Genomic DNA, 12,838 nt, shown 5'->3' on the forward strand with positions numbered 1-12,838 from the left:
TCTTGCTCCCCTGTCTCTGGGTTCGGGCATACGTAGCTTGGCTCCATTGCTTCCGGTACGTAATGTGCCAACAGTAGGAAACGAGGTCTTGCTGTGTTTGCAGTTGGCAGGGATGATTCCCAACCAAGGCAAGGGTTTCCAGCCCATCTCTGCTGCCCTTGTGAGAGCTCCCATTGGTTTCAGTGGGGGGCTGATTGTGATGTATGTTACTTTTTTAAAGATCCCACCTTTTTAAAATCCTTTGTGTTATTTCCCTTCTGTTCTCTCACCTGCTTTTGTGATGGATTTAATGCCATAGATTCCCGAGGCTGTGATTCCTCAACGTGCCCCGTTTGAAGTGACGGACAATCCCTATAACATCTCACCCTGGTACCTGCATCCTCCTTCCAGGCCACCCTTCCCCAAAGACCTGTTTTCTGGGGGAAGAAAATGGCAAGTTCCCGAGCTGTAACAGCCAGCGTAAGACAGCTCTCTTCCGCAGGAGTTAGGAGGTTGTGACAAAGATTATGGGGGAAGCACTGGGGGTATTGTATTAGTTATCACAAATTAGTCAGCATTGGTTGGGATTGCCCTCCTCGCCCTCATTAGTGAAGGCAAAGGCAAGAGGAGAGGAAGCAGGAAGCTCAGTTGAGCCTGTCTTCTAAGTGCTGGTGCCACGTCCCTCTTCTTCTAGGGCAGCAGCACTCTGAATTAATAAATCTAAAATTCACCCTGCCTGACAGCACTTGGCTTATTGTTATGTGTGTCCCCTGTGGTAGCTACAGCTGGATGATATTTTCCTCTCCTTTCTCTCCTAGTTTCCACTGTGTCTTTGACAGGCCTTTTCACGTAGTCGCTTTTGTTATTTCTCTTGCGCAGTTTGTTTCGTACTGTGGGGTTTGGAGGGGGAAGATGAACCGCTCCTTTTAAATGTGCCTGTGTAGCCTGTACTCTGCAGCGCAGGGATCTTTGCCATATGTGTGCACAGCTTCCGCTGTGAAAACGAATAAGTGCAAGTCACTTACCTGACAGAGGGATTCAGTGCAAAACCTGCAGAAACTTTGAAATTACTATTCTCATGCCCCAAAGGGTTTTAACAGATTGAATTTAAATGTAGAATCTTGTGGGACATTAGCATAGTCACAAAAAATGGACAAGCTGGTATATTTTACGGTATAATGTGTTTTCACAAACCATCTCTGGACTGTTTACCGCAGCCTTGTTTTAAATTGCATTGCACAGGGTACTGGGCAGCAAGCCTGCCTGCTGCTCTCCTCAGCGTACTCCCCTGAACAGCTCCGTCAGCTGCCCGCGTCCCTAGTACGGGTTTAACCACTCTTCCTTTGTTCCTGCCACCAGAGGACCAGTTACCTCCTGGCTTCCCAAACATTGATATGGGGCCCCAGCTGAAAGTGGTGGAGCGGACACGAACAGCCACAATGCTCTGTGCGGCCAGTGGGAACCCAGACCCAGAGATCACTTGGTTTAAAGATTTCCTGCCTGTTGACCCCAGCGTGAGCAATGGGAGAATAAAGCAACTGAGATCAGGTAAGGTGTCTGTGTGAGACTAGAGGAACTGAAACCTCGATAGAGGTGTGAAGAGACTGCTCAGAGGTTTCTGAAGCAGAAGAGGGGGCTGATGGACACGGGCACCACTGGCGTGGATTGGGGCATTAGCTTTTCTTTGCTTTTGGGACTCGTGTTCTTACTCAGGGAGTGGTTGGAGTATTTTCCCCTCCAACCCATCCTCCTGGCCTTCCCTACTGCCTAGCTGACATAAAGGGCATCACAGTAGGGAAGCTGGTTCCCATCCAGGCGATGCAATAACTAGTTCACTGAATAATGGTGTTCTTCCAGCTCAGGGGGAACTGGGGACTGGGTGGGAGCTGAGGGTTTCTTCCTCAGACTGAGAACTAGGTAAGGAAGAGAGAAAAGCACTCCAGCAGACATGGCGTTTTAGGCCACGTGTATCTGGTATAGGGTCCACAGCTCAAGCAGCCTCTGACTGTCAAAGCATGATGATCTTGGTGTAAATTGAGCCTCTCAAAGCTGGTGCTGAAGAACAGCTCTTGCAGGATCATCTCTCCGGCATCCAGTACCTGCAGTCATCGCTAGAGAGCAGTTGTGGGCGTTCTGGAGTGAGCCCTTGGTGCTCGGTGGCAGTGCCCATGGAGTGGATCTCTATGAACAGATGTACCCCAGCTCCATGGCTCCTGTCACTTTTCTGTCTTTCCCCATCTGCTTGTCCATCTGGCTCTTTTGTTTGTTTTATGTTTGTTGTTTTGTGTGTGTCGATGTGACATCACTTAATATTCACGTTTCAGGAGCTGTTTTTATCCTTGTTAAATCTGCCAGTCTCTGTGTAAGAATGTGTGTATGTGTGCAAGGAGGGCACAGGTGTAGTTATTTTTGAGTACTACTGATAAAGCACTTCCATTGATAGCCGCAAAAATGAAACAAGCTTTGGAAGTTTTACCTTTTGACAAAGAACTAACCCGGGAAATAATCCTTTTCAAATACTGCTTGGACTGAGTACTTTGACCCAGCCTAGAGAAATCATATCTGTGTGGTTGGACCTAGCAAGTGTCACTTCAGCTCCTCAGAACATTCCTTTGGCCCAGCGAGATGTGGCATTTTCAAGAGTCTTCTGGCAAAAGAATGGCATTGTTGTAGGCAAAGGGAAAGCAGAGGTTTTAGTGAAGCAACTGGGGTTGCTCTGTTGGTATTAGACATTTTACAAGTCAGCCAGTCAAGTGATAGCCGACTGCATCTGCCCAGACCTCCAAAGAAATCACTTCTGACTACTGTAATGCAGGATCCGAACATCAGAGGATGTAACCGCCTGGTTCTTCTCTCGCCTCGTTTGGCAAAGGTGCTATATAAAGAGTTTTGGTTCTGTGGGCTGCCAGTGGAAAAGATTCGGTACAGTTCCAGTTCAGAGTAGCTTTTATACACTTGCATAAATGCATCCTTATTCAGTGAAGTGAACTTACGAGCAGACACTTAAACTGCTTTTTGAATTAGAATAGATTGTTGAATCCCCCAAACACAGATGAGATTGACCTCCCTGTTTTACCATAACAGCTGGGCAAATACAAAAAAAATCACTCAGCATAAATAATGAGAGGTAAACTAGAATTATATCACGGTCTGTGACCAGGATCTGAAGTGTGAGTAATGCACAGGCAGATTATTTTTAATACATTTATCATTTTGCGAGAATGCGTTTATACTCTTTAACGGGGTTTGATCTGGTGTTTTCCTTAAAGCCACCTGAGTGCTGCAGTTTTATTCTGGTGAGTTGGTTAGCCTCAGAGTGAGGCCTTTCTGATAAATCAGAAGATACCTGCTGAGAATTAATCTCATTTACAGCTGCTTTGAATTAGTGAAACCTTGAAGCATCCCTGTTGTCCTTAGGGGTGGAAACCTGTTGCTTGTGTGAAAGGGAGTGCGGATTCCTGGGCAGTCAGGACTTCAGAGTTCCCCTATTTCATCTACTTCTATGGCCTTTCAAAACTTGCACGTTCTGTGACACAAAGGCCTGTGAAAATGCAAAACATTAGGGTCACCTGTCCTGTGTTAGTACTTTAGTCAGCGGAAAGGAGTAGTTTTAAGACCACGGCAGAGCAGATTCGAGTGTGTATTTGTAACCCGAGTGTGATGTGCAAGACGATGCCTGTTTGAGCGCTGATGATGCAAGTGCTGCTAAAATCAGAGCTTAATTTAACACATTTATCTTTTCAGAAAACAAACTTTGCTGCCAGAAGTGTGGCACATTAGGGCTTTGGATGCTTCAGGACACTGCTAATGAGCTTCAGTGTCTTTCACCCACAGGTCATCAGTATGACTCCAGCCCAGCTTCTTGGGGAGTGACAATTACACCCAACTAACAGGTGTTTGACCAGCGAGTGGGAGTGCAGGGAGGAGGAGTGACCCCGGTACTAAACCACCACTTCATCTCTGCACTTTGTGCTAACAGGCTTAGTTTAAAGGCCAGCGACTGTGTTGTCTCTGAAGACTTGGCTGTGCATTGCTCCCTGATGGAGACTGGGACAGGCTGAGAGAGCAGCAGGACAGGACAGTCACCCAGATTCTGTCTTGGACATAAAGTCATCAGGATAGCAGCCACGCTGCTTTGTTACGGAGGGTGTTAAGAACTGAATTTATAGGACTGTACGAGTTAATGGCAAACATGCAAATTAGCTCATTAAAAGGTACAAGTGCAGTGTCATACACAGAGCTCTGCAAAATCAAGTAGCCATGTCCAGGTTTGGTACTCATTTATATTAAAAAAAACCCTGAATGTTTCGCTGGCAATATAAATGGGCCTCTGAGACTATGGTCAGTATATTCACATCATCCTGTGGACCCATTATTTTATGGGTCTTCAATATAATTGAGAAATAGGTGATAGGTCATTAACCATAGAGGGTTTTCTCTATCCAGTATTTCTTCTCCTTTCCGTCTCCAGATAAACTTTCCAAGCAACTGGAAATCGTTTAATGCTTGGGGGGTTTGACTGAATGAAAAGCTGAATTGTCAATCAGAGGAGAATGGGAAGAACCTCTGCCTAGGCCACTGCTTCCCTTAGACGTACATGAACGTCTCAGCCTTAGAGACCCAGGTTGTCTAAGAGTTTAATGGGTCTTGGTGGTGGAAGATAAATGGATATTTCTGCTTAAGCCTGATGCAAGCAGTCTCAGGACATTTAAAGTAGAAGGCGATGTCCTTTGCTCCACCGTGCCACCTGGGGGGGATAACGGGAGGCAGCCTGCAGCCACCTTCTTACATCAGAGAAACACTAAAACCTTGTGTGTCTTGTTGTTGTCTTCTGTCTTCTAAATAACTGACTATAACAAACTTATTTTTTCCTTTTTTTTTCTTTCACCTCTTTTAACATTCAGAGACCTTTGGTAAGTTTGTTCAAATAAAAAAAAACCAAACCAAAAAACCTCAAACCTGCTAATGTCCAGATTTGTAACCCTTGCCCTTTAAACTAATTCCTTTGTAACAGCTTCTTGAGAGGCATGCTATGCATTTCTTCTACTAACTCTTTCAGTAGGGATATTCTGCCCTCTTAATAAATTTCTGCAGGGGTATTGCAGGCTACAAAAAGAATAATAATCGTCCTAATTAATATATGTGTGTAAAGAGATAACAGCTAAATATGAACCTCCTAACATTGGATAGATTTTTTTTTGTAACTTAGCAACAGTTGTCCTGGAATTCCCCAATTACACAATAGCTTGTACCCTGGAACGGTGATAATTGTGTTCACACTTGCAGGAGGTCTTGGAGTTTCACATCTAACAGGGTTATTGGCATTATCAGAAGGGAGAGGTGGGTGTGCGGCCTTTTCAAATTGAAGCTGTAAATCACAGGCTATGGGAAAGGGTTGAGCAAAGGGAAAGCCCCCCCCCATCATCCCTGTCCCTGGAGAAGCCAGGAGCCTGTCTGCAGGACTCACGTCACATTTCCTCCGTGTGCCAAGTCCCATTTTGTTATTAGAGATGTAGCAATTGCAGCTGTCAGCCAGGATCCGGCATTTTAAAATCGCAGATAGACCCTTGATGATTGCTTGCTTGTTTAGAATAGAAAGCTCTTTCCAGCCCTCGGGAGAGGAGCATAGCACACACATGTTCTCACACGTGGCCTGACAGAAGGTGGGGATGTGTTTTCTGTCATTACCATGGCAATGGTGACTGTCCTCTCCCTGTTTTCAAGGCTTGGAGAATCCTTAGGCAGCTTGCTGGGTGGAAAGTCAGAGGAAGGGATGGCGGAAGAGCAGATCCTATCCTCTGTGACAGAGGGGGACACCTGCACGTGGTATTCTGCCTGGCACCATTTTGGTCCTTTATAATCCAGAGGCAAGTCCTCTAAGCTGCCTTTTGCCTCTGCTGCTAAACGCTAGGCTGGCCATCTGGGCTCATGCAGCCTCAAAATTTGCCCTAAATAGGCAGATCTCCAGATCCTGGGAGGCTGTGGAAGGCAATATGAGTAGTATGCACGTGGCATCTCAAAACCAGCTTTTCACTCGGAAGGTCAGCATCCAGCGTGAATTCTTCCTCCTTCAGTTTTCCTGCAAAGCCAGTGCCCTTATTCTGCCCTGGACAGTGCGTTCGCTCATGCACTATTTAGGGCCCCAGGCAAGCTAGCTTGATCCCAGGTGCCTCCCCTCCACCACCACGACCCTGTAGCAAATCTTTCAGGACCTGTCAGAGTTCTTCAGAATAATTAATCTCTTTCATGCCCTCTTCTAGCACCATCCTACTGCCCCTATATTAAATCCGAAGCTGGTTAGATGTGAAACTCCAGTAGTGAAAATCTACCATCTGTGTCCCTGCCGCCATTCAAACTACCGCTCTTTCCTTGCGAGTTACTTGATCTCATTTTGACTGAAGTTCTGTCCCCTCCATCCCTGGTGTGGGGCATCTGGCAAAACACATGTTGCTCCTCACCTTTATGTCCCACGAGCCAGAGTTAGACTTGGAAAGACCAAGGTGGCGTTGCTTGGCTTATCTTGCTCTCCAAGACAGTCTCTCTGGGAGCTGCTCACGACCTATTCCCAGGGGCAACACTGATGCTTAGAGGGAACAGGGAATAACTAACCTACACTGACCCAAGAAGGCAATGGCTGCTGTTGTATCTACGCTTACATGGCTCTAACTTCCAGGGTGTTTCTCCTGTCAATTAGAGTGAACCTTGGCAGGAAATGGCCAGGCTCACCAAGGCCAAAGCAGCTGTATAGCGGTGGGTGATACAGGGGTCTCTTCTCCTCCTTTACCCTTTTCCTATTAGCCTTTTTCCAGACTTGTGCCACAGATGGCAGATTTTCACTCCCGTTTTGAGACAGAAGGATGTATCAGAGGCTGTTTTATTTCCACTGAATTGAACTATAACCCTTTGCTGCTTTGTCTCTCTCTCTCGTGCGCTTTTTCAAACCTTCCTGCCATCTCCTCTGTGGGGATCTGCCCAAGTACACGCTCCCCTCACCTCTTCCTCTTTCAAGCACTGTCTCTCCAACCTTTCTCCTGATAGTTAACCAACCTGCTTTATTAACCTTAGCCAGTTCCTAATCCTAACTAGATGCTAACTTTTCTCTAGCAAATAACCTAACCTTTTAACTAGAAGCTGAATATAACTAGAATCTAATATCCTAACACTATAATATCTCTCTTCCCTCATCTCATTTGAAAAATAAAGGTGAACTGTAATCAGTATCTATATATTTTTACCTTCCATCCTGAAAGTGGAGGATTGAACCGCAGCACAAGAAGGATGAGCAGGGCTGAAGGATAAGGAGGGAAGGGGTTTTCTGGTGGTTAAGGCAGAAGATTGGCACGCAGGAGGCTTTGACTCCCGTTCTTGCCTCTGCCACGGGCTTCCCTCTGGTACCTTGGGCAAGTCGCTTCACCTCTACCTCAGTTTCCCCATCCATAAAGCGGGATTAATAATGCTGCTGTACCTCACTGGGGGAGAGGAGAGAGTGTAAGGCTGATATTTGTTGTGTACTGTGCTGTACAAGCCCTGGCTGGGAGGTGCTGCAGAATGCCAGCATTGTTACTGTTTCAGAGAGGCTTCTGCATTTCTCCCTAGAGAGAGGCAATACTTGGAATTGCGGTGTCTGCCCTGTTTTCAGGATTGGGGTAAAAACCAACCAACTAAACCCCCTTCCTTGATAAGTTGTGTGACAAGTTTGAATGCCACTGTGAGCAAAAGGACCTGCCGTGTTTTCAAAGGAAGATGATTGCAACCTCAGGAGGCCAAACGGGGGGACAGTGAGTTTACCGTTGACTGTGGCATGGCTCACCAGCCACGACGTCACTTCCTCTCGTCTGTGAGACCTGCCTGGGCAGACTTACGTTAGGCACTTAGAGACAACTGGAGGGGGTTTGAATAAAAATAACCCAAGGGAGATGCAGTCAACAGGCAAGTGTAGCAGGACTCTCCTCTCTCTCCATACAATCCCCTTCCTGCACTGGCATTAGGGAAGTTTCCAGAGCGGCTGCATGAGGTAACCCTTGCAGTAGCATGGCCGCCTTTAGTGCAGAGCATCTGGCTTCGGTCTCTGGGCCGAGCCACTGAAGGGTAACTGAAGGTCCTGAGAAGGATGTGCATTGAATTCCTTGCACATCTGTGCCAATAACTTAAGTTTGGAACTGGGAATTTGCTAGCAAAGGTGGAATCAAACCTGCAACTCTTAATGTGATGTGAGGTACCTGGATGTCCCCTTCCCTGTTTGGGCTAGCACGGCCATAATGCCGACCCTTTTCCCTAGGAGCGATGAAGATGAACGCAGGTTCATCATATGTTCTGCGAGTAGCAAACAGTAATGTTAGCCAAGAGCCTGAAGACTTTCTTTGCATTAAAATGGAGCCAGTCTTAAGACTTTTCAAGCCAAGTGCCATGGAGGCTCTCTCAACAGCCAGCTGAATTGGATTGCTTTAAAAAGGGCATCCCTGCCTTAAGCACCCCAAACCCTCTTCAGTCTGTCCCCATAATTTAAGATGAGGTAGAGCAGGAAGTTTCCTACTGGGAACTGTCTTCCTTGACTCAGGTCCTTTTCCCACGGGCAGTCCAGGTGTTTGGGGTTTTACAGTCTTTTCACTTATTTTCTTTGTTTTCTTTGCAGAAGGTACACCGATCCGAGGTAAGACGCCCCCAGCTCACTCACTCACCCACCCACTCTCCAAACACTTCACTCAGTTCCTGTTTCATTGACCTGTGCTCAATATGGACTCTTGTTATTGTTGTTGTTACATTTTGTTGTCCTGCTTCACCTCTGGATATTTCTTTTTTATACCTGTCTTTATTTTATATATGGTTATAATGTCCTTTTTTGTTTGCTGGGTGCACTTGGTGATACTGATGCTGTTATTCTAATACCGTCTCGGGCTGTGCTGCCTCAGATTTACGGCAGAGTTTTAAGACCTAATCTCTCCAGGACTGTGCAGGACTGCAGTTTATCTTGAGCATTAAATGCTATCAAAGCTTGGTAAATACTTAGGGCCCTCTCCTGGTTGGAGCAAAGTACTCCCGAGCCACTGATGGTGGTGAAAGCTTTCCAATCCTTTGCTCAGTCAGATCTTCAGCTCTTACCATCTCAGCGTACTCTTTGTTTGGCTCCAGAGCCTTCTTTCCCTTCCTCCCCACTCTCTTACCCTTAGGTTTTTCTAGGAAATAAACCCGTGGTAAGTAGCTTCTGCATTGGCTTTTTAATGGAGCCCAAAAGATACTAGACCTCAAGCTGCCATTGAAGGTCAGGAGGAATTGGGTGTGCACACCTTGGAAGACTTTGCTTTGGTTTTATCTACACTGGCAAATTCAAAAGTCCATCATTCTCTGCTGGTAAAAGCAACAGGAGGTGCTGTAGGTGAGATTTACTTTTTCATACATCATCTCTATTGGCTCCTGGCAAGTGCAGAAAAGACATTGATCTCTCTACAGTGTAATTTCCACCATTGCACTCACCAGCAAAGCTGCAGTGGTCAAGATGAAAGGGCTGAGTCCTTATTCCCCTGGAGAAGCTGCTTGCCTGCGGTTCGTGGTTCTGCTCCTGCTCTGCAGGGTAGCTTCGTCTCCCCTGGTGTACGCTCAGACAAGCAATGCTCATGAGCTGCACAAAAAATTTGTCTGGAGCCAGTTGAAGCAACCCACAGATTTGCTAAATTAACAGGCATTTCTAGGAAAACTCACTGACCAGCTCTCCACCGAAGTAGAGCTTTCAGATGACAGAGCATGCTCAAGCTGTAATTCAGTATGAAATATGCTCAGCTGGTGTCTCAGTGTGAAGCTTCAGTCTATTTGGTTTCTAACTCCTGTTATACTGAAATACCCGCAGATTATTTGAAATGAATTTAGCTTGGTTTAGTGGCTTGGGTGGGTTTTTTTTTGTTTGTTTTTTAATGCTATCTGTTCTGCCTTTGGGAGCTACCAGACTCAGTGGATGCTGGCGGGAGTCGCACCATCACACCCCATCCTTGTCATAAATTCACAGCCTCACATCTTCCCACGCAGCATCCTTTTTCACCCATGCACGCACAGAGGAACACGAACTCCGTGTCCTTCTCGTGAACACGTTGGTTTTCCCTTCCTGAAGAGGCTGTTTCTGCAACCAGCACTGATATCATTTGCACTTTTCTCACTTAAGATTTTATCAATAACATTACACTGAGATGGAATTGTTTGGTTTTCATATTTAAGATTTTTTTTCCAGAGATGGGAGTTGAGTCTAACCACATGTGAGCTCTGTCCATATCTGTAGTATAATCATGTACTCCTAATACATAAAACATTTGATCGTCTGTTGAATTATTTATGTAGTATGTATTTTAACTGGAGTTTTGCAGGGATGAAGCCTTCTGAGGTAAATGAGGCAATTTTCTTCTGTGTAGTTACATGCTGCATATCTCTGCATGTTTGCTTACAGGAGTGTTTAGTAAGGGCTCTGGGTATATTCTCATAGGCTGCAATAATGTATAGGTTTAAGAAAAGCCTTAATCCTTTTGGCCCAGTTGGTGTAAACCACACGGGCAATTTCAAAGTTCCAATGTAGTATTTACAAGGTTTTCCCTTGGCAAAATTCACTATCAGTAAGGTTCTTTTCACACTGACTTTTATCTCCTGCAGGCTTCCTGTGAGTCGGGTATTTTGGGCACAAAACAAAGGCAGCAGTGATAAAAATGCTCCAGGGATCGTAGGCAGTGGGTGACAAAGGCTTTTATTTTTATGGTCACTGCTTCAAATCAAGCAAGGGAAAGTCAACTGCCTTCTGATAGATTTCTGGGGATCAAAGTAATATGGATTATTGACGTTGATTTCATGGCTCTGGTGCAGAATGTCTGCATTGCAGAAGCCACAAAAGTTGATACTTTTGCTGATCGTTTCAGTGCAGAGAGTAACACTTTGCATAGAGGGGGTATTAAGTCTTCTCTTCCTTTCGGGTGCGTGTCCAGCCGTAACGCTGAGCACAGACGTTAGCTGAGATCAGCAGAGGACTTGGTGCTTCCAGAGCTCGTAGCCCAAAACCCCCAGGGAGTGTCCCGGTGTGTATTTGCCCAAGGGGAGGAGAAAGCCAAACACTGATGCTATTGCTCTCTCTTAAAAACAGAACAAAATGGTGATGATTGTGTCTTTGCTGCGGTCGTCTTCTCTCCTCCCAGGTGGCCTGCAGATTGAGAGCAGCGAGGAGACAGACCAGGGGAAGTATGAATGCGTCGCCAGCAACAGCGCCGGAGTGCGCTACTCCTCACCCGCTAACCTTTACGTGAGAGGTAGGGAGCGCATCAGCTCACAACACTGGCAACTCTCTCCCTCCCCACGGCCTTCCTTTGCCCCCAGCTGGTTGATTCGATCCTGTCCCTGAGCGCAGGGGAAGCACTGGTGGTAATCGGTTGGATCCTTACAGTGCCCTGCTGAGCTTGCAGGGTGCACCCTGACTTCCTCACCGTTGCTGGTGGCTCCAGCTACCACGGCAGAGTTGCAGAGCAGCAACACACGGCTGTGTCACCTGCGGTGAAGTCAAGCGTGATCCAAAATAGCGTGCCCAAGAATCTGCCAGCATCAGCCCGCAGAGCCCAAAGGGGAATGAACAGCTTTAGCCGCAAAGAGGCCACAATCCCCTTTCTTCCCAAAGGATCCCTGCTCCCTGGAAGTGGGAAGGTTTCAGTTCTGCTGGTGTGGGTGTGAGAGGAGGGGAGGACCCTCTCAGCCCCCTCCACGGAGATCTCTGTCCCCTGGATCTTTGCAGATTGCAACAGGAGGGTGCATTCTCACTTCTCGCCTAAGTCCCGGCTGGTTTCCCCTTTGCCAGCAGTAATTTGTTGCTGGTTCCTCGGGCACGAACGCTGGCTGTGGGAACAGCCTCACAGAAAGCTGGAGGCGGCCGGCAGCCACCTCTGCCGCAGTGACAGATTCCTTCGCCCATGTAGCATGAGGAACAGATGATGGGGGGATTGGCTTCTGCTTGATGCCCCCTCGATGTTCTCTCACCCAGTGGGGCAATAGCCTTTCTGCTTCGTTATCTTATTTTAATCTCTCTGACCTGTAACATTTTGTGTGTAGCTTTGGTTTAATATCTTTCCACAGCAAAACCCTTTTGGTAATGAGAGAGCAGGGCTGGTCCTTCTCGTTTTTTTTTAAAAAAAGAAAAATGCCATTAGGAGGAAAAAAGAAAAGTTACATCCCAGCAAACTGTTCCCATTTCCATCCCATCGACAGAGGAAGCACCTCCCACCTACACTCACGTTAACTCTGCAGTCAAATGCAGAGCCATGCTCCTGTGTGCACTCCTTTCTCTCTTTCTCTCTCTCTCGTGTCTCACGCTCACTAAATCACATGCACATGGAGAGAAGGACTTTAATAATTTAATGTTTCCAAGCTAAATTTTTAAATAGCCTTTTGTGGCCAGCTGGAAAATTGCGTTTGAAATTTGCCCTGTCACCTGGGCCCCAAAATTCTTCTTTTGGGAACGTAAATCTGGATGTGAGACTAATTCAGGACTAAATCCTTCACAGACAGCCTAGCTGGAATGTTTTGAGTTCTTTTTTTTTAAAAAAAAAAGAAACAGGAAAAAAATGTGGGGATTTTTTCATTATTCTTTTATTTATAAATTTCCTCTACCTTTCTGGCCACTCGGAAACTACCCAGGAGACAAAGGCTGTAACCACGGCATTGCTTGTCTCCGCACCTGGATAAGAGTCGGCTCCAGGTGGATAGCTCTCTTTCTATCCAAGTTAGCCTGTGCGTACCTGAGGCCTGCCTGAAAAACAAAGCCAGCATTAGCCGGCCGAGAGAGTGCAGAAAACACCATGTAAGCAAGCTCGGCCTGTGGTTTGGGTGTTTTTCATGCTGTTTAATT

General features: G+C 46.4%; 1 protein-coding gene across 6 annotated transcripts in view; it reads left to right on the forward strand.

Annotated features, from left to right (window-relative positions):
• Nucleotides 1-12,838, forward strand: part of PTPRS (protein tyrosine phosphatase receptor type S) — a 172,381-nt gene that overhangs the window by 97,192 nt on the left and 62,351 nt on the right. For all 6 annotated transcript variants that reach the window (XM_064469634.1, XM_064469635.1, XM_064469633.1 and 3 more), the window contains exons 5-6: nt 1,339-1,527; nt 11,142-11,252. In XM_064469634.1, the coding sequence (XP_064325704.1) occupies nt 1,339-1,527; nt 11,142-11,252 (300 nt within the window). The remainder of the gene's footprint in view (nt 1-1,338; nt 1,528-11,141; nt 11,253-12,838) is intronic.

The sequence above is a fragment of the Phalacrocorax carbo genome, chromosome 19, assembly GCF_963921805.1.
Source record: "Phalacrocorax carbo chromosome 19, bPhaCar2.1, whole genome shotgun sequence".
NCBI classification, from domain to species: Eukaryota; Metazoa; Chordata; class Aves; order Suliformes; family Phalacrocoracidae; genus Phalacrocorax; species Phalacrocorax carbo.